Raw genomic sequence first — 26,113 nt, forward strand, 5'->3', positions numbered from 1 at the left:
ATCTTTTCTGTGAACCGCCCTGAGACCTCCTGGTATAGGGCAGTGTATAAATCCAATAAATAATAAAATAATAATAATCGGAAGAGCTTGACTGTAGAATCAGGCTAAAGCCCCATCTAGTCCAGCATTCTGCTTTCACAGTGGCCAACCAGATGACTATGGAAAGCTTGCAAGCGAGACCCAAGCAGAACAGCACTCTTTCAATCATAATTTCCAGCATCTGGTATTCAGAGGCATAATGTCTCTGACTATGGAGGTAGAAAACAGCCATCAGGGCTAGTGGGCATTGATAGTCTTGCCAATGTCCAAGGAGCATCATCTCATTCCAATTGCTGTAGACTAATGTAATATTTAGGGGACGCGGGTGGGGCTGTGGGTTAAACCATAGAGCCTAGGGCTTGCTGGTCAGAAGGTCGGCGGTTCGAATCCCTGCAACGGGGTGAGCTCCCGTTGCTCAGTCCCAGCCCCTACCAACCTAGCAGTTCGAAAGCACGCCAAAGTGCAAGTAGATAAATAGGTACTGCTCTGGCGGGAAAGTAAACAGCATTTCTGTGCGTTGCTCTGGTTCGCCAGATGTGGCTTAGTCATGCTGGCCACATGACCCGGAAGCTGTACGCCAGCTCCCTCGGCCAATAAAGCGAGATGAGCGCCGCAACGCCAGAGTCGGCCGCGACTGGACCTAATGGTCAGGGGTCCCTTTACCTTTACCTAAGTGATTATTAAAGGTGCAGGAGCCAGATCTGGGTGTAAAGCTGGCAACTCTGTATTTAATTGCCAATATTTGATGAAAAAAGTTTTCAGGGTGGTTTAAAGTGAAATGCAAAATGAAATCTGAACCCAGAACAAAACTGGCAGTGAAGAATGACATCTGTACCAGCAGATCTTAAAAAAATGCAAGAACAGAAAGGAGGGGGGTGGAAATACAATTGAGAGGCAATTTTATCCATTCATTACTTTAATTTTAAAGGTGGGTATAAATAGGATGGAAGAACTTCTATTGCACATGTCTTGCTTGGTGGAGCTTCTGTCCAGACTCAAGTATCAAGTACCATTGAGCCAGGTGCTTGTATTATGTGTTCTTCACACAATATGTATTTTGAATTTTTTTTTGTTCCTCCATCCCTCCAACCTCTACAAGGCAAGCTTACTTTCCATGCTTGCTGCTTTCTCTTGCCTCCTTACCCTGTGAGTGCCAGAGAAGCCAGAAGAGCCTGCATAAATTTCCCACGGCTGTGTGGCTCCATAAGATCTCACCTGTTCAGACCCTTTCATTAGATCATTCCTATTACATAGCCAGAAAGCTAGGGACTATCATTTGCATTTTAAAGGGCTGCAGCTCAGTGGTTAGAGCATCTCCTTTGCATGCAGAAAGTCCTAGGTTCTATTGCTGGCTGGTCCAGGGAGTCTGGAAGACAGTCTGGAGAGCCGCTGTCAGTGCAGACAACAATGATCTAGTAAGGCAGTTTCCTCATGCACATTTCTTGGGTGACTTGTGAAGGCTGTCAGATGAGCCAGTGTTTCACTGCTTTTGCTTCATCTTCCTTCCCCAAGAGAGAGAGAGAAGAGATCAAGCTCTCAAAATTGCAAAGCTAACGTCATCTGTTCTGCAGATGTTCTTGCAAAAGGTAACAAACAGAAGACGATTTGGTTTTTGTTATGTACTGAGCTGAATAGGATCCAGAATGCAGCAGTCTGATTGGTCCACAGTAGCCACCCAATCCAGCTCCAGGTGGAAGTGAATCCGCAACCTGATTGGCCTACAGGTGAATCCCAGAATTAGCCAATCACGTGGGGCCCCTTGTGTAAATAATGTATATAAAGCAGACATTCTGGGGGAACTTCCATTCCTCCTCACCACTATGAGCTGAATAAAGAGCATGAAATCCACGCTCAACTCCGAGTATATTTCAGTTTTAGTTGCTCTCTAGCTAGACATCAGTGTTCCCCTGAAGCTGTTTCCCAGTGTTGTTCTACTTTGTGTAGATCCTGGGAGTGGGTGGGAAATCTCAGTTAGTTTGTGTCTACACGTATTAAGTTGCTGGAGTGGCTTCGCAATCAAACCATCTTCCCAGGGAACTCTGGGAATTGTAGGAGTGTGTGTGTGTGTGTGTGTGTGTGTGTGTGTGTGTGTCCTGACAACCCTTGGCCTCCTGAACAAACTACAGCTCCCATAATTCTTTGTGGGAAGCCATGGCTGTTTAAAAGTGTCGTTATAGTGTTTTACATGTATGCTGTAGGTGTGGGCTGAGTGTGTGGGGTCCATTGCAGGCCTCTATCCTGTCCTATACCCCCCCCTGTCTCATACTCTGGTTTTTCTTCAGATCATATAAATCTTCTGCTTTTTTGCTATATCCCACTGTCTTTTGCTTGGCAAAAGTGGTGTGGAAATTCTATCAGTAAAAGAAAGAAGCTTTCATCCTTTTTGTTGGGTGCATTCTTATGTCTTCAGTAGCTCCCGATCCAGAGACAAGTATTGCAACAACGAAAAATCAGTGGCCATTTTCCCATCCCTCGATTCATTCTTTTGTGTCAAAACAAATTGCAGGACAAATTCGTCCTCCTCCACCCCCACTCCCCGCTCTCCCGCTCTCTCTTAATAGACTCTCGCTATGATTATGCCAGTTGATGAAATGTTTTTGGTGAAGAAGCTCTGCAAAGAGTGGGCAATCAGTCGCCCGACTTTGTGAACAAAAGTGTGGAAATGAAAGCAAAATAAGCAAAAAGGAGAGGGCAAGGAATCTGAAACGCAGTCGTGATATTCTGGCATGGCTATAGATTGGACGATGGTGCAAAACAAAGAAGCCCAAATCTGTAGTAAATGACTCATTCTCAGTTCGGTGAAAAGCGCCGCGTGGAATGTGAGAGGAGCACTTTGATGCGCGTCCAAAATTCCTTGCTCATCAACCCTATTTGTATTATGTCGCTGAGCAGAGTTTGCTCGTGTTCCAGATAGGGCTTGCTAATAATCTCACATTCTTTTCTCAAGCCCGCCCAAAGGCAAAGGCTCAAAATGTTTCCCAAAGGCAAACATGGGTTGTGTGTCTAGATGCAGAAGAGAACCGGATCCTTCAGTACCTTTTAAACTGGGGGTGGGGTAAGCCTGTGGCTCCTGAGATGTTGCTGGACTACACTTCCCATCACTAGCGGCCGTTGGCTATGCTGGCTGAGGCTGATGGGAGTTGGAGTCCAACATCATCCTGGATAGGTCAGTTGGTTAGAGCATGGTGCTGATAATGCCAATGGTTGCTGGGCGTTGGGCAGGATGATCCTCAGGGTCTCTCTGCAATTCTATGAATCATCTGGAAGGCCACAGGTGCCCCATCCTTGTTTTCAGTGGTTGTACAGAATATGGGATTATGTTATTGTTATGCAGGATGTTAAGTTGTGGGTGAACATATCAGACGACACAGCGATTCTTGTTTATTCACAGGCCCAGAACAGAACTGGCCTGAAGGGTTCAGCCAACCTGCTTATACAGAGCTCAACTACAAAGCAACAGTAACACTTTCTGTAACTATCCAATCACTGAACGTCACTTTCACTTCCTTATTTGCATATGTGGACCTGAGCGAAAACTATCTACAGTATCCCCCTGCTGGCCCAGGGTGAGAACTTCAGTACATAACACAAGATAAACTCCTGGGTGATATGAACAGTTTGGAAATGCCTGCCTATTGATCTTAGGCAAACTCCTTATCTGGGCTGTTTTAGGTAAAGGTAAAGGGACCCCTGACCATTAGGTCCAGTCGTGGCCGACTCTGTGTTGCAGCACTCATCTCACTTTACTGGCCGAGGGAGCCGGTGTGCAGCTTCCAGGTCATGTGGCCAGCATGACTAAGCTGCTTCTGGCGAGCCAGAACAGTGCATGGAAACGCCGTTTACCTTCCCGCCGGAGCTGTACCTATTTATCTACGTGCACTTTGACGTGCTTTTGAATTGCTAGGATGGCAGGAGCAGGGACTGAGCAACGGGAGCTCACCCCGTCGCGGGGATTCGAACCACCGACCTTCTGATCGGCAAGTCCTAGGCTCTGTGGTTTAACCTGCAGCGCCACCCGTATCCCTTCTGTGCTGTTTTAGGTACCTGCTAAAACCTTTCTTGTTTAAACAAGCCTACATATACATGTATGGGACGTGGGTGGCGCTGTGGTCTAAACCACTGAGCCTAGGGCTTGCCAATCAGAAGGTTGGCGGTTCGAATCCCCACGATGGGATGAGCTCCCATTGCTCTGTCCCAGCTCCTGTCAACCTAGCAGTTTGAAAGCACGCCAGTGCAAGTAGATGAATTGTGGCGGGAAGGTAAACAGCCTTTCCATGCAGTCTGGCACTCATCATGGTCCGCCAGTAGCGATTGAGTCATGCTGGCCACATGACTCGGAAAGCTGTCTGTGGGCAAATGCCAGCTCCCTTGGCCTGAAAGCGAGATGAGCGCCACAACCCCATAGTTGCCTTTGACTCGACTTAACTGAATCATAGAATCATAGAATCATAGAGTTGGAAGAGACCACAAGGGCCATCGAGTCCAAACCCCTGCCAAGCAGGAAACACCATCAGAGCACTCCTGACATATGGTTGTCAAGCCTCTGCTTAAAGACCTCCAAAGAAGGAGACTCCACCACACTCCTTGGCAGCAAATTCCACTGTCAAACAGCTCTTACTGTCAGGAAGTTCTTCCTAATGTTTAGGTGGAATCTTCTTTCTTGTAGTTTGGATCCATTGCTCCGTGTCCGCTTCTCTGGAGCAGCAGAAAACAACCTTTCTCCCTCCTTTATGTGACATCCTTTTATATATTTGAACATGGCTATCATATCACCCCTTAACCTCCTCTTCTCCAGGATAAACATGCCCAGCTCCCTTAGCTGTTTCTCATAAGGCATCGTTTCCAGGCCTTTGACCGTTTTGGTTGCCCTCCTCTGGACACGTTCCAGTTTGTCAGTGTCCTTCTTGAACTGTGGTGCCCAGAACTGGACACAGTACTCCAGGTGAGGTCTGACCAGAGCAGAATACAGGGGTATTCTGTCCAGGGGTCCTTTATGTTTTACCTTTTACAGACATGTATATTTGCTATATATTTTAATTTGTAAGTTGTTTAACAATAATAACAATAATAACAATAATGACATGTACCCAGCTAAAGCTTTCTCAGAATAAACCTGTTCTTTCATTTTAATGGATGTACTTAGGGCAGGAGAACAACCACAAAACTAGGATGGCATCAATGGTAGCAGGGGGAGAAAAGAGGGATGTGGAAATGATAGTGTTATAAATCCTGCTTCTATGCAGGTAGCTCAGTGGGAGAGCATCTGCTTTGCATGCAGAAGGTCCCAAGTTCAATCCCTGGCATCTCCAGGTAAGGCTGGGAATGCTGCCCTCCGTCTGAAATCCTGGAGAGACACTTCCCACCAGTGTGGACAATACTGAACCTGATGGACTCGTGGTCTGGTTTGGTAGAAGGCAGCTTCCCAGGGCTCCCTACTTCAAATTCCCAGGTACCCAACATTGGCCATGCTGACTGGGACTGATGGGAGTTGGAGTCCAGCAGCACCCACAGGACATTGTGTTGGCTTCCCCAGTTGAAGATTTCATACCCTCCAACATTTCTCTGATGAGAATAGGGATGTCCTATTCCACCACCACCACCACGATCATCAATATTATTATTATTTTATTTATACCCCACTCATCTGACTAGGTTACCCCAGCCACTCTAACGTATATAAAAATATTATAAAACATAAAACGTTTAAAAACTTCCCTATACAGGGCTGCCTTCAGATGTCTTCTAAACATTGTATAGTTACTTATCTCCTTGGCTCAGGGGTTGCATAACTCCATACCCTCCAACATTTCTCCGAAGAAAATAGGGATGTCCTAAGGAGAAGTGGAGGGACGCGGGTGGGGCTGTGGGTTAAACCACAGATCCTAGGACTTGCTGATCAGAAGGTCCGCGGTTCGAATCCCCACAACGGGGTGAGCTCCCGTTGCTCAGTCCCAGCTCCTGCCAACCTAGCAGTTCAAAAGCACGTCAAAGTGCAAGTAGATAAATAGGTACCGCTCTGGCGGGAAGGTAAACGGCGTTTCCGTGTGCTGCTCTGGTTCACCAGAAGCGGCTTAGTCATGCTGGCCACATGACCCGGAAGCTGTATGCTGGCTCCCTTGGCCAATAAAGCGAGATGAGCGCTGCAATCCCAGAGTCAGCCATGATTGGACTGCACCTTTAAGGAGAAGCGGGAAATTCCGGGGTCAAATAAGAAACAGGGACAGCTTCTGTAAATCCGGGACTGACCCTGGAAAACAGGGGCACTTGGAGGTTCTGAGATTTGCAGCAGCAAAGGAGTGGGGTTAGGATGGAGGGCACACCCTGCTCCCAGCCACAATATCACAAGTCATGACATTGGAGAGTTGCTGGGAGTTCACTCTGGTGCTTATATTTTGAATGAGAGAGAGCATGGTACCCAATTCTTCTGATGCCTGATTAAAAAACATGCCCCCCCCGAATGGCCTTAGCAGTTAAGGCCAATGTGTTCTTTCAAAAATGAGCTTAGGTTGCATTTTGACGCTTGTCCTAACATTGCCCTCCTTTGGAACACTACATTCCCTGGTTTGTCAGCAGTGATGTCTGTACAAAAAGTAACCAGCATTCATCCCTTTAAATTATTTCCTTGGTGCAGTGGGCCACTACCCCCCCCCCAAGCTCTCTTCTGCCCTCCGTCCAGCTTATCAGAGTTCAAATACATTGGGAGTACAGCCTGGGAGGGGGTTCCAAGGGCCACATAGAAAGGATTGGAGGGCCACGATTTGCCTGTAGTCCTGAGGTTTATCACCACCGCTGTAGGAAAGAAGTCATGAATTAATAGTTAATAAAAGATCACAGATCCACTTCAAATTGGAAACTGGATTTTTGTTTCTGTTAGGCTTTCAAACAGAGGCTGGTTTGCCACCCAAGAGGGATGCTGTATCAGTAGATCACGGACAGGAGTTGGGCTAGAGAGCCTTTGAGATCCCTTCCAGCTTACTATATAATTGCAAGCGGAGGGGCAGCTCAACTGGGTACTTGTACACTCAAAAATGTTTGGTCTGACACACTTGGAAAGCAAAACTTTAAGACTGTATTTGGGCCTCAAGTTATAAAGGACAACTTGCCTTTGGTTTCCTCCTCACGCTCGTTGGGCTTCAACATGAGTTGCAGATCTAGACTTGTCTCCTGATTGGCAGGTTTACCTTGGACAGTGACTCGAGCAGAGACACAACAGGGATCTTCCAGCAAGGATGTAGAATTACTCTGTATCTTTTCATTGGGTGTGATTGGATTAAGGCACAGAGATGCAGCAGAACCATCTCCTCCTGCAGCAGCAGAGGCTGGTTGGAAGGTGGCAAAGTTGGGCTTTTTGACATGCAGAGACACAATGGGCAGCCACCTCTGAAGATCATGCTTAGTCTATGCCTTGGGAGTGATCGAGCGACCATTCATTCCTGATGCAGAAGGATACTGAATTCTCCAACTCCCTGCCCCAAGAAATAATAATCGGAAGAACTCAGAGTATTTAAGCATGCAGAGATGCAGCGGGCAACCTCTTAGGAACATAAGATGAGTTTTGCTGGATCATGCCTGTCTAACCTCTGGATTCCTATGGGAACAAGCTAAGCATGTAGACATCCAGATTGCCTCTCACCCTGGAAATGTCATAAATCCATTTTGACCAACAGCAACTGATAGAGCTGGGCTCCATGGATTTGTGCTTTGGAGCTGAGAGCAGCCTTTCTGCGTTTAATTGATATATTTATCTCGAGTCGTGGCACACTCTGTTTTAAAGCATTATTCTGATGTGCTAGAATGGTAGGGAGCTGTCTAAATCTCACATTCTGCACCCTGCCATAAAGATACCGTGTTTTGTGATTTCAGGTCCGGGTGATGATCGAGATCTGCAACAGCACAAAGGGAGTGTGCTTGACAGGTATGCTGGAGAATTTGTGATTGGGCAAACTGGGGACTTTTTTCTGTCTGTGCCTATTTTATTGCTGCTAAACCAGTGGGAGAAATTTGCCACCAGTATCACTACCCAAAGCTGCTCTAAACCTGGATCTTCTAGGAGTATGTCTAAGTGTGGAAATACAGCTGATTTTATCTATATCTATCTATCTATCTATCTATCTATCTATCTATCTATCTATCTATCTATCATCTATCTATCTATCTATCTATCTATCATCTATCTATCTATCTATATCATCTATCATCATCTATCTATCTATCTATCATCTATCTATCTATATCTATCTATCTATCATCTATCTATCTATCTATCTATCTATCTATCTATCTATCTATCTATCATCTATCTATCTATCTATCATCTATCTGATGGCTTTTATATGGTTAGAGGGAGAGGAACTGTTCCTGCTCCACTTCTGAATGCCTTGTTGCAGCCTGCTTGCATTGGCATGCTCTAGCGCAGGGGTCAGCAAACTTTTTCAGCAGAGAGCCGGTCCACTGTTCCTCAGACCTTGTGGGGGGCTGGACTATATTTTTTGGGGGGAAATGAATGAATTCCTATGCTCCACAAATAACCCAGAGATGCATTTTAAATAAAAGGGCACATTCTACTCATGTAAAATTAACCTGATTCTGGGACCGTCCATGGGCCGGATTTAGAAGGCGATTGGGCCGGATCCAGGCCCCGGGCCTTAGTTTGCCTACCCATGCTCCAACCCAGCTTTCTGCAACCTGTTCTTACTGGACTGCAAAACCCACCATCCCCGACCATTGGCTATGCTGGCTGAGGCTTATGGGAATTAGAGTCCGAAACACCTTGAGGCCAGCAAGTGGGGGAAAGGAGCTGCTACCTTAAGCGAGTTTGCAATATTTCAGGTTGGTCCTGATAAAGAATGGCACTACTGGTACTTTTGGATTGCTTTCCTAATGGCAACACGGCTAATGGAAAGCTTTGGCTTCCATTAGCTTTGGCTTCCATGTTCTTCATTTATCCTTGGTCTCCCAATAGTCAGGGGTAATGGGAGCCACAATCCAGTGTAGAGAGCCACAGGTTCCCCATATCTGGTCTAAATGGAACTTGCTGGCTATAAAGATCCAGCACAGTCCATCAAGTGCATTTTTGGCCTAGGACCTCAGGGATAAACAATGACTTGATGTCTGTTTTTCTAGATCAGGTGTGGGGAACTGTTGTCCTTCCAGATGTTGCTGAACCAGATGTTGCTGAATAGCCAGGGATGATGGGAGTTGTAGTTCAGCAGCATCTGGAAGGTCCAGTTTCTCATACCTGGACTAGATACAATGGGGACGAGTCGCTGCTACATAATTCTACACATCTTGCATGCAAAGGCTCATGAATTTGCACAAGGACTTAAAAAACAACCACCCACAAACCGATTTGGAGATGTGAAGAATTGAATTTAAGATTGGACGAAATGAGAAACGGTTAGAAACAGAAATTGATCAGTTTGCCCATTGCTAGTTTCAGGTTCCCAACAGTCAAGCAGGAATGAGGAAGCCTTAAAGCAGGATCTTCGCCACCATTTAATCCAGCTTCGTTGTTTTGTTTTGACATGGGCTTCAGATCCCATGCGCCATTTTCATGTGCGCTGCAAACCGAGATGCTGAGAGCTTCTTGGGAGGCACCAAAAAATACAAAGGTGTAAAGGACTGGATTATGTTGGCTGGCAGGAGTGAAAAAGGGAGTGCGCCACAATCCTCTGCAATGAGACAACCCTGAGGAATGCATGTTTTGTCAAAAGAGCAATTGGCTGAAATTTAAGCGGGTGCTGGGCTTGGAACAGAGAAGGAAGTTTGTTTGCTTGTTTTGAAAGATTAGCCACCAGTGAACTGAACTGGGTGGTGGTAGAGGGAAGGATTATGTTTCTGTATTTTTCAAAGTATTATGTTGTGCGTACTGTGAGCAGTTTCCCACATAAATACAGCAGCAACCAATGCTTCCTTCTCGAGTGGGCGGCGCAAACATTTTTCGCAAAGTTAATCCGCCATTTTCGTTTCACCTTTGAGCACATTTATTTATTTAGAGCATTTGCACCTTGCTCTTCAGGCTGCCAACCTCCCATCTTCATAGCTGTCAACTTTTTCCTTTTCTTGTGAGGAATCCTATTCGGAATAAGAGAATTTCCCTTTAAAAAAGGGAAACGTTTACAGCTATGCCCATCTTATGTTCAGCCGATGTACATGTGTAAACTCAGAGACTGGGGCACATGTAGCAGAATTGTGGAGGAAGGTGTGGACTGCTGGTTGACCAAACCCTGAAGAGATAGGAAACATGTGGCTCTCCACAAGTTGTTTTTTTATATATATATAAATTTTTTATTCATTTTCCAATACAAAATTATACAATCAAAACATCTTTTCTCTTCATCACCAATTTCTCCTTTTTGACTTCCCTCAGCTTGTCTGATAATCCCCCATTTTACTCACTTCTTTCACATTTCTCAAATTAATATTGCACTACAATATTATTTTACTTATTACCTTATTTTTTAACAATATTTCTAATTAATATTTTCACAAAACTTTCTTAAAACTTACAAACGTTATCTGATTGTCACTTAGTTTTTGCATATATTCTGTAAATTTACTCCAGTCTTCTGTGAACCTCTGGTCGCTTCGATTCCGGATTCTTCCTGTTAGTTTATCAAGTTCAGCATAGTCCGTCATTTTCATTCTCCATTCTTCTATCGTGGGTAGTTCTTCTTGTTTCCATTTCTGGGCCATCAGTATTCTTGCTGCTGTCACCGCATATAAAACCAATTTCCTTTCTTTCTTATTAATCTCGTTACCTATTATTCCTAGTAAAAAAGCTTCTGGTTTCTTAACAAATGTATATTTCAACATTTTCTTCAGTTCATTATAAATCATCTCCCAAAAGCCCTTTACTTTTTTACATTCCCACCACATATGGTAAAATGTTCCTTCTTTCTCTTTACATTTCCAACATTTATTACTTGTTTTATACATTTTTGCTAATTTCACTGCGTGGCTCTCCACAAGCTGGACTCCAAGTCCCATCAGCCCCTGTCAGCATGGCCAATGGTCAGGGCTGATGGAAGTTGTAGTCAAACTGGCATAATTTACCCATCTTTGTTTCAAAGCAGGGATGGGGAACATCAGGCTTGAACTCTCTGTCTCTCCCCTGGGACTCTCCCAAGGGACATCCTCTCTCCCCAGGCCATATCCCACTTAGGTTTCATTTCACACCTTCCTTGAGTGTTCTCACCTGGCTGCAAGGTGTCCTTGAGATGGATGGAGGACAGAGAGGGGGGTTGTGACAGTGACAGTGTGTGCAGCAACTAGCCTGCTGTACAGAGGTAAATTTACATTCATTTATCTTCTTTTAAAAATTATTTTTATTAATTTTCCAAATTATTACAAATCAAACTAATTAATTTAATACAATTTCTTAAAATCAGGTTTCCCGCTTCTGTGGCAAACATATGTCAATCATTTCCTCCCGTAGCTGCATCTTCTCTTGCTTAATGTTCAGTTGATCCTTCACTTGTTGTTAGTCCATTCCTGCAGCTGACCACATTAATATTATTACAGTGAAACCTTGGAAGCCGAATGCCTTTAAACTCAAATGTTTTGGCTCCTGAACGATCAAAAACTGAAAACGTTTTTCGGAAGATGAACGTCTGACATGACTTCCGCAGCTTCTGCTGCTTCTGATTGGAAGCCGCGCCTTGGTTCTCGAACCATTATGAGAGTTGAACAGACTCCTGGAATGTATTAAATTCGAGAACCAAGCTATGACTGTATTATTATTATTATTATTATTATTATTATTATTATTATTATTACTTCCTACTTACAAACAGCACCTCTGTTACATCTTATAAATATGAAATCCATTTCACGTGTGTAGTCCTTTATGTACATTGTTGTTTCAGACCTGGTGTGCTGGGATAATTAATATCTTCCCATTTTACATTCATTTAGCCATAAACTTTTGATTCACATGTGACACTGCCCCCTGCAAAAAAAGCTGCCCAGAAGGGAATCTGTCTCTTAGGCTGAAATATTTTCTCCACCCCTACCTAAATGGTTACACATATCCTTTGTTTGTTTCAATGTAATTTTCAGTGTGATACAGTGGTGCCTCAGTTTAAGAACAGCCCTGTTTAAGAACAATTTGGTTTACAAACTCCGCCAAACCGGAAGTAGTGTTCCAGTTTGCGAACTTTACCTCGGTCTAAGAACGGAAACTGAATGGTGGAAGGGCACCGGCGGTGGGAGGCCTCATTAGGGAAAGTGTGCCTCTGTTTAAGAATGGTTTCGGTTTAAGAACGGACTTCCGGGACGGATTAAGTTCGTAAACCGAGGTACCACTGTACTGGGATATTCATTGGAGTGTTATTTCCAGTTTTGGAAATGAGTTTGGAATGCACTGACTATTCTCTCTGTCTCTCTCTGTGTGTGTCTAGGACCACCAGGAACACCAGGTAATATCCTTTCTCTTGTATGTTCCCATAGCACGATGCAACGGATCCTGTCTCTTAGCTTAAGCACTAGCTGAAATAGCTGCTTTCACTGTCCTTCCCTGTTTATCTCCTGCTTCCCCTTCCCCCTGTTTGTTTACTACTGTAGACTAAAAATTGTATACTATGATAACATGGTAGATAGATAATGTAAGGATATGTATAATTTTATAACATGCAGAGAATAATATGTGCTGAGAAATCAGAGAGAGGAGCTGAGGGAAGCCTCTGGGAGGGAGGAGGGAAGGTTTGAAGGGGGGAAGGGAAAAAATAATGAATATGATATGTTTTGATAATTTGTTATGTTGAAATTGTTAATAAAAACTTTTTTGAAAAAAGAAAGAAAGAGAAACAAAATAGATCCTGCCAACACAATCAATCAATCAATTGTATACTAGCACGATGGGGTGAGCTCCCATTGCTCGGTCCCTGCTCCTGCCAACCTAGCAGTTCAAAAGCACGTCCAAGTAGATAAATAGGTACCGCTCTGGCGGGAAGGTAAACGGCGTTTCCGTGTGCTGCTCTGGTTGGCCAGAAGCGGCTTAGTCATGCTGGAAGCTGTACGCCGGCTCCCTCGGCCAATAAAGCGAGATGAGCGCCGCAACACAGAGTTGGCCACGACTGGACCTACTGGTCAGGTTACCTTTACCTTTTACATGATTCTTAAACATAGCCCTGTAGGAGAACGTCAGTCAGTGCAGCGCTTTCATCCGTGTTGTAACATGCTTTTGGGAGGTAGCCTGGTTGCCACATTTTGCCCTAGCTGCAGTTTCTGGATCAACCCTAATGATAGCGGTAGCAGCTGTATCTTCTCCTTCTCTAGCAGGTCCCAGGGCTGGCTAAAGCAACATAAAATCCCGCATTAAAAACAGTTGAAACAAATGGCCACTACAGAATTGGGCTGCGTTGTAAAAAAAGGTAAAGGTTAAGGACCCCTGGACAGTTAACTCCAGTCAAAGGTGACTACGGGGTTGCGGCGCTCATCTCGCTTTCAGGCTGAAGGAGCTGGCATTTGTCCACAGACAGCTTTCTGGGTCATGTGGGCAACAGGACTAAACCACTTCTGGCGCAACGGGACACCATGACAGAAACCAGAGCACACGGAAACGCCGTTTACCTTCCCACCGCAGTGGTACCTATTTATCTACTTGCACTGGTGTGCTTTCAAACTGCTAGGTTAGCAGGAGCTGGGACAGAGCTATGGGAGCTCACCCTGTTGCGCAGATTTAAGCCGCTGACTTTCCGATTGGCAAGCCCAAGAGGCTCAGTGGTTAAGACCACAGTGCCACCCACTGGGTTGTAAAAGCACACATCTCAAGGGTCAAAGGCCACTTCTGTGGGGAGGGAGTTCCACAATATAGGACTAAGTCTCGGCAGGCTTCTGAAGTCTCCTCCAGGAGTCTATGTGCTGAAGCAGGTGCTGACAACCTCCAGAAAACCCGGACTGACGACTGTGTGAGAGTGCGGCAGAGGCAGCAATGGAACTGTGTTCCCTCCAGTCTTGTGCAATGAGAGTCAACAGGCTCCAATTTCCATTTAAATCAGTGGGGACTTCTTCCAAATAAACAGGCGTTGGGCTGATCTGCGCAACTTTTTGCCTCAGTTGCAGTTGAGAGGTTCGGCCTTCCCTCTTGCTAAAGGACCACAGCCATCTTTGTGAACAAATAGCATAAGTCTATGCAGGTTTCCTCAGTGCTGAAGCCCCACTGTGTTCCATGGGTCTTACTCTCTTTGTGGATTATAGAAACCTATAAGTTTTCCATAGGAACCCCCCAAAGTTTGGTATCGATGCAGCGTATTTCTGGAATGTTGTTGACAGCATCTCAATATTCTCTTCCGCCAGCTGCATTATTGCACCATCAAAAACTGCTAACTTTCCTCGTTCCAAACCATTGGAAGGCAAACACAATGACTTAGGCCTGCTTTTAATTTCTAGTCCATAGTGTCTTTCCCCCCTTCCATATGTTCCACATGTTATCAGTTAAATTTCTGGATATTATGAAACTGATGACACAGTTGTCGTTATGCTGTAGAAGAAAGCAGCATTGTCTTCTGGGTTTCTTATGAGACTGTTGTTTTAACTTCAAAATAAAGCTTTGCAAATTAAAAAGGGGGGAGGAAAGAATGAGGGGGCACATATGATGCTAATTTAGCTTTAGATGTACTTCTGATGTTCATTTGGCATGAGATGTCCTTTGTTTATTTACCACTGAGGAACCTTTCCTTGAATGGTATTAATAAAAATGAGGGGGATGCAATTAATTGCTTTTATAAATCTATAAATCTAGAAATTCTGCAGCTCAGCAGGTCTGGAAAGAAGGGTGAGAGGTAAATGCAATTTTAAAAGTAATGGAATAAATACTTTTTGATGATACAGTGGTACCTCGCAAGACGAAATTAATTCGTTCCGCGAGTTTTTTCTTCTTGTGAGTTTTTTGTCTTGCGAAGCACGGTTTCCCATAAGAATGCATTGAAAATCAATTAATGCATTGCTATGGAAACCGCTTGCCGGGCTGGCGGTGCGGAGAAGGGCTTTTCTCCCCACCGCAAGCCTTCAGGACAGGTCCGGGAACAGAGGGGAAGGCGTGCAGCGCTTCTCCTCTGTTCCCGGGGCTTGCGGGGCTTGCGGTGAGGAGAAGGGCTTTCCTCCCCATCGCCAACATTCAGAACAGCATTCTGAATGTTGGCGGTGGGAAGGAAAACCCTCCTCCCACCGCAAGTCTTCAGGACAGGTCCGGGAACAGAGGGGAAGGCGTGCAGCACTTCTCCTCTGTTCCCGGGGCTTGCGGTGGGAGGAGGGTTTTTCCTCCCCACCGCCAACATTAAGAACAGCATTCTGAATGTTGGCGGTGGGAAGGAAAACCCTCCTCCCACCGCAAGTCTTCAGGACAGGTCCAGGAACAGAGGGGAAGGCGCGTTGCGCTTCTCCTCTGTCCCCGGACGGCTGTTCTGAAGGCTGGCGGTCCACCGCCAGCCTTCAGAACAGCCGTCCGAAGGCTGGCGCGGGGAGAAGGGCTCTCCGCCCCACCACCAGCCTTCGGAGCAGCCTTCCGAAGGCTGGCGGCGGGAGGAGGTCTCTCCGCCCCACCGCCAGCCTTCGGAGGAGGTCCGAGGACAGTGGGGAAGACGCGCTGCGCTTCCCCGCTGTCCCCGGAGATTTCCCTATGGGCTTTCGTCTTGCGAAGGAAGCCCATAGGGAAATTCGTCTGGCGAAGCACCTCGAAAAACAGAAAACTCTTTCTTCTTGCGAGTGTTCCATCTTGCAAGGCATTCGTCTTGCGAGGTACCACTGTATGTGATATCCTGTGCAGGGGGTGGGACTCCCTATAATGTATTTCTTTGACTTTGTCAGGTCCTCCCGGGCTTGATGGACTGCCTGGTCTTAACGGATCAGATGGCGATCCTGGCATCCCTGGTCAGAAGGGAGAAATTGGAAAAAGAGGCAAACCAGGTATATTTTTGGACTTAAGAATGATATATGCAGCTGACCTTTCCCCCTTTATTGGATCTTCTCTTCCCACCTCAATCCTTGGAGGCAGTTCTGAAGAAGTTGAGAGTGGATTTCATGCTCTTTATTCAGCTCATAGTGGTGAGGAGGAATGGAAGTTCCCCCAGGATGTCTGCTTTATACACATTATTTACACAATGGCCCCACGTGATTGGCTAATTCTGGGATTCACCTGTAGGCCAATCAGGTTGCGGATTCACTTCCACCTGGAGCTGGATTGGGTAGCTCCTGTGGACCAATCAGACTGCTGCATTCTGAATCTTATTGTTCTAGGACCAATCAGACTGCTGCATTTTGGATCCTATTCAACTCAGTACATAACGGTCTCATTTCAAAATTCCTCTCCATGTGGGAGACAGCTAGGTCTGTAGCACAAGGGCTGCAAGAATGGCAAAGTTTTGTTGTTGTTGTTGTTGTTAAAAAGGGAAACAAACGACTTCCCCTTGTCTTTAAAAGTAAGCCCATCCCACCTGATAGCTCTTTGATTGGGCCTGGCCCTCCCCAAAGATTTGCCAACATCCCTCCCACTTTATTTTTTTTAATTATTTATTTACTTTTGAAAGGGTTGAAAGGGTCTCCAAAAATGAGGTGTGTGCGCATGTACGTGGTCCAGCCTGAAGTGAGATTAGGGATTTGTTGCCCCTGTCAGGAATCAGATCTAGAACGTCTGAGGTAAACCGTGGTTACCTCATGCTTTCTGAACATGCCCATCGTTCATTTCCTTCTTCACTGGACGTAACGCTCAAGGCAGAGCTGAGCCCCATGCTATTTCTTTTGAGAAAATTACTTCAAATAAGCTCAAACGTACCTGGGAAAACATGATGGATTGAACTTGAAAAACAAAGCATTGTTCTGGAATGTCCACAGAGGGCACTCGATTCTACGATATTCCCTTCTGGGTTAATCACGTCTCAAGAATGGTATTGAATGTTCCCTCTTTTCTACCAGGATTGAAAGGAGAACCTGGAGAGAGAGGTGAAAAAGGGGATCCTGGAGAAATTGGCTTGCCTGGGAAAGAGGGAGAGCGAGGAGAAAAGGGATCGAGGGGTCCCAAGGGGGACAAAGGTGATGCGAACAATGAACTCATGGCAGAAGGTGAGCTAACAGGCACTCTAATAATGTATAACTCATAGAAAAACATCATATCAACGAACTCCCATAGAGTGCTCTTTGTGTTACTTGAAGCAATGGCCACAACCACCCCATATACATTTAAAGCACACAGAAATTGTACGGTTTTTCACAAAAAGAATCTTGGGAACTCTAGTTTTTTAAGGGTCCTGGGAATTGTTGCTCTGTGAGGAGTTCCAAGGATTCCTGAAGGGAAACCATGTGCGTTAAAATGTGCTTTAAAGCGGTGTGACCAAGTGTTCTCCTTGGCAGGGTTTTCTTCCTATATACATAAAAATGTAAGGCTGTCGTCACGCAGCTCCCACTGGATGATTCGTTGTGCCGTGTCACTGGCGGCTTTGTAGTTGGATGAAAGGAGTGCTTAGCCGCGGTAACGTTTTAGGAGGAGGAAGATGCAAGAGGTTAATATGGGGGTGGTTTGTGTGCAATGGGAGGTTGCACAAAAGGAGACGGGGGAGGCATGGACACAGGGGTGAAGGTGAAAATGGGTGCAAAGTGGAGCTGCGGAATTGAGGACCCTCAATTAGCTGGTTAAGATCAGTTGTTCTGAAAACTAGCCTCCCTGCAGCCTGGCGCCACCTCCCTGTAGATATTGTTGGACCCCCATCACCCGATCATTGGCCATGCTAGCTGAGGCTGATGGAAGTTGGAGTCCAGCAACATCTGGAGGGCACCAGGTTAGGGAGAGCTGCTGCAAGCGATGCTGTTCAGACTCTACAGAGCCTCAGATTATGGTGTTGGGCATCCCAAAATAGGCCATAAAGTAAAGGTAAAGGGAACCCTGACCATTAGGTCCAGTCGTGGCCGACTCTGGGGTTGCGGCGCTCATCTCACTTTATTGGCCAAGGGAGCCGGCGTACAGCTTCCAGGTCATGTGGCCAGCATGACTAAGCTGCTTCTGGCGAATCAGAGCAGCGCACGGAAACGCCATTTACCTTCCCGCCGGAGTGGTACCTATTTATCTACTTGCACTTTGATGTGCTTTCGAACTGCTAGGTTGGCAGGAGCAGGGACCGAGCAACGTGAGCTCACCCCGTTGTGGGGATTCGAACCGCCAACCTTCTGATCAGCAAGTCCTAGGCTCTGTAGTTTAACCCACAGCGCCACCCGTGTCCCTAAAATAGGACATGGCGGTGTTTAAATTTGGACCTTGGGTCTGGTAAGCTATAGTCATACCTCATGTTGCGAACGCTGCGGGTTACGTCTTTTCAGGTTGCATCCTGTGGCGACCCGGAAGTACCGGAAAGGGTTACTTCCAGGTTTCGCCACTCGCGTATGTGCAGACGTGCAAAATGATGCCATGCGCATGCGTGGAAGTGGTGAATCGTGACCCACGCGTGCGCAGACGCTGGTTGCGTTCTGTTCAGGTTGCGAACGGGGCTCTGGAACGCATCCCGTTCGCAACATGAGGTATGACTGTATAACCTTCCGTCCTCCCGTGAATCTACTTGATAGCATCTCTCAAAGGGATATGTGCCAAACTTGTAAATGTACTGGCAAAAAGTAACTCCTCTGTTTTGATGTTCTCTTAGGTGCAAAAGGTGAGCCAGGGCCTCCAGGGCCCTCTGGTCCCCCAGGGCCTCCAGGACCTCCAGGGCCACCTGGGAAACGCAAAGCTAAGGCCCAGGTTCAGGAGAAAATGTTCAGTTCAGAGTGTACAGGTGAGTGCTTTGTGATGCTGTAGCATATTGAGCTAAAATGTCAAGCTGCGGATTGGGGAGTCCCCAGTTTGAATCCTGCCTTTGCCATGAACTCACGAGGTGGCCTTAAGCATGCCCCTTCCTCTCGGCCTCGGTGCCCCCATGTGCAGTAGAGGGGACAATAATAGTAGCTTACCTTACAGGGTTGTGCTAAAGGTAACATACAGTGGTACCTCGGGTTACATATGCTTCAGGTTACATATGCTTCAGGTTACAGACTCCGCTAACCCAGAAATAGTACCTCAGGTTAAGAACTTTGTTTCAGGATGAGAACAAAAATTGTGCTCCAGCGGCGCAGAGGCAGCAGCGGGAGGCCCCATTAGCTAAAGTGGTGCTTCAGGTTAAGAACAGTTTCAGGTTAAGAATGGACCTCCGGAACGAATTAAGTACTTAACCCGAGGTACCACTGTACTAGATAATGCGTGAGAATCGCTTCAAACACTCGAAACTGCAATAGAAATGTTCGTTATTTTTATCAACAATATGCTCTTTCCATCTTTACCATGGGCAGACTTTGGGTTTAAAGGGTCTACTTTCTGCTAGAACCCCGACGTCCATCGATCTGAGCAGGGGCCAAACGGTGGTACAGAAGCTTGGGAAGCCTCCAGACAAACTTGCCGCATCTCAAGTCTTAGCATTTAGTGTTGTGTCCAATCGTGGCACAGCCTTGCCCCACCAGGTACCCTTCATATGTTCTGGAACACATGACATACATGCCGACATGTTAAGCAATGATAATCATGGGCCCCTTGAGTGGAACCTCGAGCTGCGGATGTAATCCATCCCAGAGGCACGTCCGCAACTCGAAGCGTTCGCATCCAGAAGCAGCACATCTGCGCACACGCATGGTGCAATTTAGCGCTTCTGCGCATGCACGAGCGGTGAAACCCGGAAGTAACCTGTTCCAGTATTTCTGGGTTGCCGCGAGACGCGAGACGAAAACACGGAACTTGAAGCAGACGCAACATGAGGTATGACTGTACATTTGAAGCAGGATCACGCCACTTTGAACAATGATGGCTTCCCCAAAAGAATTCTGAGAGCTGTGGATTTTTAAGGGTGCTGAGGATTGCTAGGAGACCCACCCCCTACACCCCTCACTTAGCTACAGTTCCCAAAGCTCACTAGTAAGAGGGGTTGATGGTTTAAGAACTCTGCAAATTGTAGGTCAGTGGTGGCGCTGTGGGTAAAAGCCTCAGCGCCTAGGGCTTGCCGATCGAAAGGTTGGCGGTTCGAATCCCCGCGGCGGGGTGCGCTCCCGTTGCTCGGTCCCAGCGCCTGCCAACCTAGCAGTTCGAAAGCACCCCCGGGTGCAAGTAGATAAATAGGGACTGCTTATTAGCGGGAAGGTAAACGGCGTTTCCGTGTGCTGCGCTGGCTCGCCAGATGCAGCTTTGTCACGCTGGCCACGTGACCCGGAAGTGTCTCCGGACAGCGCTGGCCCCCAGCCTATAGAGTGAGATGGGCGCACAACCCCAGAGTCTGTCAAGACTGGCCCGTACGGGCAGGGGTACCTTTACCTTTACCTTTAAGGGGAACAGTAAGGGGAAGGTCAGCGGTTCAAATCCCCGTGACGGCGTGAGCTCCCGTTGCTCGGTCCCTGCTCCTGCCAACCTAGCAGTTCGAAAGCACGTCAAAGTGCAAGTAGATAAATAGGTACCGCTCCGGTGGGAAGGTAAACGGCGTTTCCATGTGCTGCTCTGATTTGTCATAAGCGGCTTAGTAATGCTGGCCACATGACCTGGAAGCTGTACGCCGGCTCCCTCGGCCAATAAAGCGAGACGAGCGCCGCAACCCCAGAGTCGGTCATTACTGGACCTAATGGTCAGGGGTCCCTTAACCCTTTACCTTTAAGGTGAACAGAGGTCCTCCTGGAATCACTCCCTGCACCTTTAACAAGCTATATTTCCCAGAATTCTTTGTGGGATGCTTTGGCTGAGATTCCTGCATTGCAAGGGCTGGACTAGATGACCATTGGGGGGATCCCTCCCAATTCTACAATTCTGTTATTCTAGGACTGTTCAATGTGGCATGATTCTGCTTTAAGCATTCAGTGCCGACTGAGACGATGGCTTCTCTGAAGCTGAAAAGATTATTGACTGTCTTTCATTTCCCTCCTCCTTCACTCCTTCAACCTGGAATCCCATTAGTGTGGCTGAAGTGAGCTTGGGCCAATCCTGTGGACATACTTGGAGAGATAAGGGAGGAAGGGCAGATAATGCTGCCTGGTCCAGAAAAAGAAGCCTTTGAAAGTGAAATTTTGCTTTCATTATTGCAACGAGAGACCTGGAACTGCCAAGGTTGCATTTAAATTAAAAACTCCATCGGTGGTCCGGGGAAAGCTTGGCCTCACTAACGTGGTGCTTTTATCTTGACTTCTGATGAAAATGGAGCCCTGTTGCTGCATTTAGGTGGTGATAATGGATTCCTGCTCATTTTGCTGAGCGCGGTCCTTGACCTCTGGCTCAAAGTCCTGCCCTGGTACTTTACCAGCTTCACAGACTTTCAGCTCATCCTCTTGGACCGTAAGCCATTTTGAGCAATCTAGACATTTGGTCTAGTCATCATTTTTGATGTTTTTTTTCCTGATGAGTTCTCCCCAGTACATTAGTTCGTTGTGTTGCTTCTCCCTCTTCTCCTTCTGGATTGGAGTCATCAAGGCTTGGTGAGTAAGAGGTGACATGAGAGAAGTTTATAATGGTGAATTTTGGACATGATAGAGATGTAAAAGATTTGGATTATTATAAAAGATGCAGGAGGAAATGACAAACAACAGGACCCACAAAGGGGAGGAGGGAAGTCCAGGAGATTCTTTGGAATCTTGATTTCATGTTGTATGTTGGATATGTGATTGCAAAACTTTAATCTGAAAAAATTGAATAAATAATTATTTATAAATAGAATTTTATAAAATTATGCACGGCGTGGAGAAAAGAATATTAGTACAGTGGTACCTCAGGTTACATACGCTTCAGGTTACATACGCTTCAGGTTACAGACTCCGCTAACCCAGAAATAGTGCTTCAGGTTAAGAACTTTGCTTCAGGTCAGGAGGAGAACAGAAATTGTACTCCGGTGGCGTGGCAGCAGTAGGAGGCCCCATTAGCTAAAGTGGTGCTTCAGGTTAAGAACAGTTTCGGGTTAAGAACGAATTAAGTACTTAACCAGAGGTACCACTGTACAGGCATACCTCGGGTTGAATGTGCTTCGGGTTGAGCGCGTTTTAGTTGCGCTCCGCGGCAACCCGGAAGTAATGGAGCACATTACTTCCGGGTTTTGCCACTTGCGCATGGGCAGACGCTCAAAATGACGTCATGTGCATGTGCAGAAGCAGCGAAAAGCGACGTGTGTGTGTGCAGACATGCCGTCACTAGTTACGTTTGCTTCTAGATGTGAACGGTGCTCCAGAACGGATCCCGTTCGTATCTAGAGGTACCACTGTATTAGTATACCACCCTATACCCTCGGGTCTCAGGGTGGTAGCAACATAAAATCACAATATAAAAACACAAAACCCATAATAAAAACAAAAGCAACCTGATAACGTCCCCCACTCCCCGACACATTTAAAAAGGGCATTGGGTGTCAGTCAGCCAAAGCAGATAGAGAAAAGTTTCCCTCCTCTCATACTCTAGAACTTGTGGGCACCCAACGAAGCTGAGTGCTGGGAGATTCAGGTCAGGGAAAAGAAAATGCCGTATTTTCCCGTGTATAAGACTGGGGTTGTTTTTTTTTTTACCAAAAAATTAGGTTTAAAATTGGGGCTTGTCTTATACATGGGTAGTGCTGAGGGGTGTTTTCTTAATTTGAAGTCCCCCCAAATAGGGGGTGTCTTATACATGGACACGGGTGGCGCTGTGGGTTAAACCACAGAGCCTAGGACTTGCCGATCAGAAGGTCGGCGGTTCGGATCCCTGCGACGGGGTGAGCTCCCATTGTTCGGTCTCAGCTTCTGCCCACCTAGCAGTTCGAAAGCACAACAGTGCAAGTAGATAAATAGGTACCGCTCTGGCGGGAAGGTAAACGGCGTTTCCATGCGCTGCTCTGGTTCGCCAGAAGTGGCTTAGTCATGCTGGCCACATAATCTGGAAGCTGTACGCCAGCTCCCTCGACCAATAAAGCGAGATGAGTGCCGCAACCCCAGAGTTGGTGACGACTGGACCTAATGGTCAGGGGTCCCTTATACATGGGAAGGGCGTCTTATACACTGAAAAATATGGTACTATTTCATGCAATGCACCATGGCCAGATGCTTCTAAAAAGCAGCTGCTGAGAACCACAGGAAGGGAGAAGGCTATTGTGCTCGCATCCTGCTTACCAGTTTGCTATAGGCAGCTGGCTGCATCCTAGACTAGACGGGCCATTGGCCTGATCCAATGAGCTCTTCTTATGTTCCTACACTCTTCTCAAGCAATGTCCCATAAAGAACCTATTTCCCATTGTCCTATTTCTGGAGTGTCTCACCTTTCCTTTTAACACGGACCCTCGTAATGAGCCTGTGAAGTGGGAACGTGGTCCTCCTCCAGTCCTCGAACAGGCTGTGCCACTTCAAGGATGGCAGAGGAGAACATTGCTCTTGCCCTCTCCTCTTTGTACTATTTTGGGGGCTGCTTGCTTAGCTCACGCTAGGAACCAGCACCCTACAGATTCCACCCCATGCTGTGTCTAGCTTCTGTCTTATCTGGAACAAGAAAGGGAGATGATTAGTGGTAGGGATATGAGCAGCTGTTTGCAAGGTAAGCCTTGGCATGTGAGTGGGGGGCCTCCGGCGAGCCCATGCTGATGCCTAAAACCATCCATTCCTCTCCTTGCTGTGACTCTGCTGGCAAGGCTAGAATTGGCGAGGGCTGGAAGGGATCTCAGTCTCGCAATTCCAGCAGCCTCTGCTTAAATACCCCCCAGTGAAGCAAAACTCACCTCTTCCTCAGTCAGATTGTTCCTCTGCAATCAGCTCTTGGGCTTATATACTTCTGATTTTCAGACAGTTGCCATCTATATATCTGCAGGCCTTGGGTGAACTGGAAACACAGTTGTCCTTAGACTTTCTTGTTTCCTTTCGTCAAAGCTTGTTCCCAAATGCAAATCCTGCTCTTGGCACATTGGGAATGCCAGCCTGGGCCTTGACTGTTCTACCCAAAAAGATAAAATGCTGTTTCAGGGGCTTTGTTGAGAATGTGAGCTGGGGAAAATGGATAGAGAAAGAGGGCATTCTCTCTTCTCCCCCATAACCCTGGACATTTATGAACTTCAGTGTTACAGAAGCATAGATTTCCAAGGAATATCTAGTCCACCCTTCCCAGTTGTTGCACACTATGGAATGCAGGATGCAACTACGGCACCATTGAGAGATTGGCACCCAGCCATATCCAGTCAGCAGTCTGTTTCAGGATAGGCAAAAAGAACTACAGTGGTACCTCAGGTTAAGAACTTAATTCGTTCCGGAGGTCCGTTCTTAACCTGAAACTGTTCTTAACCTGAAGCACCACTTTAGCTGATGGGGCCTCCTGCTGCCGCCGTGCCGCTGCCACGCGATTTCTGTTCTCATCCTGAAGCAAAGGTACTATTTCTGGGTTAGCGGAGTCTGTAACCTGAAGCGTCTGTAACCTGAAGCATCTGTAACCTGAGGTACCACTGTACCATGAAACACAGAGGATAAGATCATCACTGGCTCCTAGCCACAATGGCTATGTTGTTGCTCCAACAAATGGGGTTTCCCATTGGGGCATCTGGCTGGCCACTGTGAAAATAGGATGCGGCACCAAAGTGCTAAAATTCTGACACGCTTTTTCCATACAAAAGGTGGCAAACACATACCATCAGCCCTTGAAGTGTTTAAAGCTAAACCCCTAGCGCAGTTATTATAGGGGGCTCAGATTTGGACAGGCCCTCACCTTGGATCTACAGAAGCTGTTCAATCTAAGTTCCTAAGGCAATTTTTTTCTGCTTCATCCTGTGTTCCAAGTGCTTCATAGCACTTAGAGGCTAACCTCCCCGCTGTTGAATTACAGATTTGGCGTAGGACATTTAATTATTGGCTTTGCCTACGTTTAAACCCCACTGGTCTACTACCCTTAGTGTCGCAAGATTGTCAAGAGAGTGCTTGGATTAAAATTTTCAATGTTTTGCAGAGGGGAAGGGTTGGCTGTGCCTGCCCTTCCAATTGCTGCTGCTAGGGAATTCCGTTAAAGGAATCCAAGGGCTCGCCTTGCTTTTGTCCGAACCCTGTCAAGGGGCTAGGGCCACACCAGAGCCCCTGGGAGCAGCTGGGGTGAGCTGTGAGACTGAAGCCAGCTTCTCGCTCCCCCAGCATGCTTTCCCTTACTGACCTCTGGTGGTGCCCAGTTGTCAGTCCTGTTCCTGCCACAGTGCAGGTTCAGGTAGTCTGGAACCATGCCTAAGCAACCACTCACATTCTGTAATCAATAAAGTTGTGGCCAAAATTATTGCCAAAAACCTTAACCAAAACTCTGTGTCTATTGTGTCTTTAATGTTGGGGTCTTCACAAACAACTTGCCATGGCTGAAACACATGGTTAGATCAATGAGAGACACGCATGAACCAAGGGGCTTTTTATGTACTAATGCATGTATTGATTTCACAAACATTGTGGAGAGATGATGAATTTATTTCCCCATTTGGCAGCCCTGAAAATATGGAAGTCATAAGAAAACCCCAGCAGAAGGAAAACAGTGTTCTGAAAAGCCATTGGAAATAGTGGCTTTTCCTTATCCATTCTTCCATTTAATTCTTGTTTTTGTTGTTGTGTAAATGGACTTGTCTCCAGCTAAGTAGGCCCGCTGTAAAATAGCCGTGTCCATTCACTTCAGATGGTCTACTCTTGAGTAGGACTGGTATTGGATGCAACCCAGGAATAGTTCATGCAACGTTAGATTGCGTGTCAAAATAATAACAGATCTCTCTGTGTGTTCCTCTCCTTCTGTGCACCGTTTAGGGGAGACCTGTGCTATCCCAAATGATGATACCTTGGTAGAGAAAGCAAAAGAGAAGGGACACCTTCGTCAGCACAGAAAACCAGGTAGCCTGTGCTAAAAATGATCGCTTTGCTGACTAAAGGCTGGCCAGTGGTGCTGATTCTGTTTCTCTCCCCCTCCCCATCAGAATGCATCATTAAATCAATTGGAAACCCAGCTGAGATTATACAATTAAGACAGAGCTACGGAGCGTGGATGATGGATCTCGCCAACCGAAGTGATGAAAAAATTTGGATCGCTGAACATTTTACAGGTGAGGGTAGGATCCAAATCCTTACTCAGCAATGC

At 46.5% G+C, this 26,113-nt stretch overlaps 2 protein-coding genes across 2 annotated transcripts in view; one reads left to right on the forward strand and one right to left on the reverse strand.

The window, feature by feature from the left end:
- DMXL2 (Dmx like 2) overlaps positions 1 to 26,113 on the reverse strand; it is a 530,204-nt gene that overhangs the window by 390,839 nt on the left and 113,252 nt on the right. The window lies entirely within an intron of this gene.
- Positions 1 to 26,113, forward strand: part of GLDN (gliomedin) — a 39,578-nt gene that overhangs the window by 4,271 nt on the left and 9,194 nt on the right. Inside the window, exons 2-8 of the mRNA XM_053365755.1 lie at positions 7,903 to 7,954; positions 12,441 to 12,458; positions 15,847 to 15,945; positions 16,951 to 17,097; positions 18,666 to 18,794; positions 25,786 to 25,869; positions 25,953 to 26,078. Of these exons, the coding sequence (XP_053221730.1) occupies positions 7,903 to 7,954; positions 12,441 to 12,458; positions 15,847 to 15,945; positions 16,951 to 17,097; positions 18,666 to 18,794; positions 25,786 to 25,869; positions 25,953 to 26,078 (655 nt within the window). The remainder of the gene's footprint in view (positions 1 to 7,902; positions 7,955 to 12,440; positions 12,459 to 15,846; positions 15,946 to 16,950; positions 17,098 to 18,665; positions 18,795 to 25,785; positions 25,870 to 25,952; positions 26,079 to 26,113) is intronic.

Source organism: Podarcis raffonei, chromosome 14, assembly GCF_027172205.1.
Source record: "Podarcis raffonei isolate rPodRaf1 chromosome 14, rPodRaf1.pri, whole genome shotgun sequence".
NCBI classification, from domain to species: domain Eukaryota; kingdom Metazoa; phylum Chordata; class Lepidosauria; order Squamata; family Lacertidae; genus Podarcis; species Podarcis raffonei.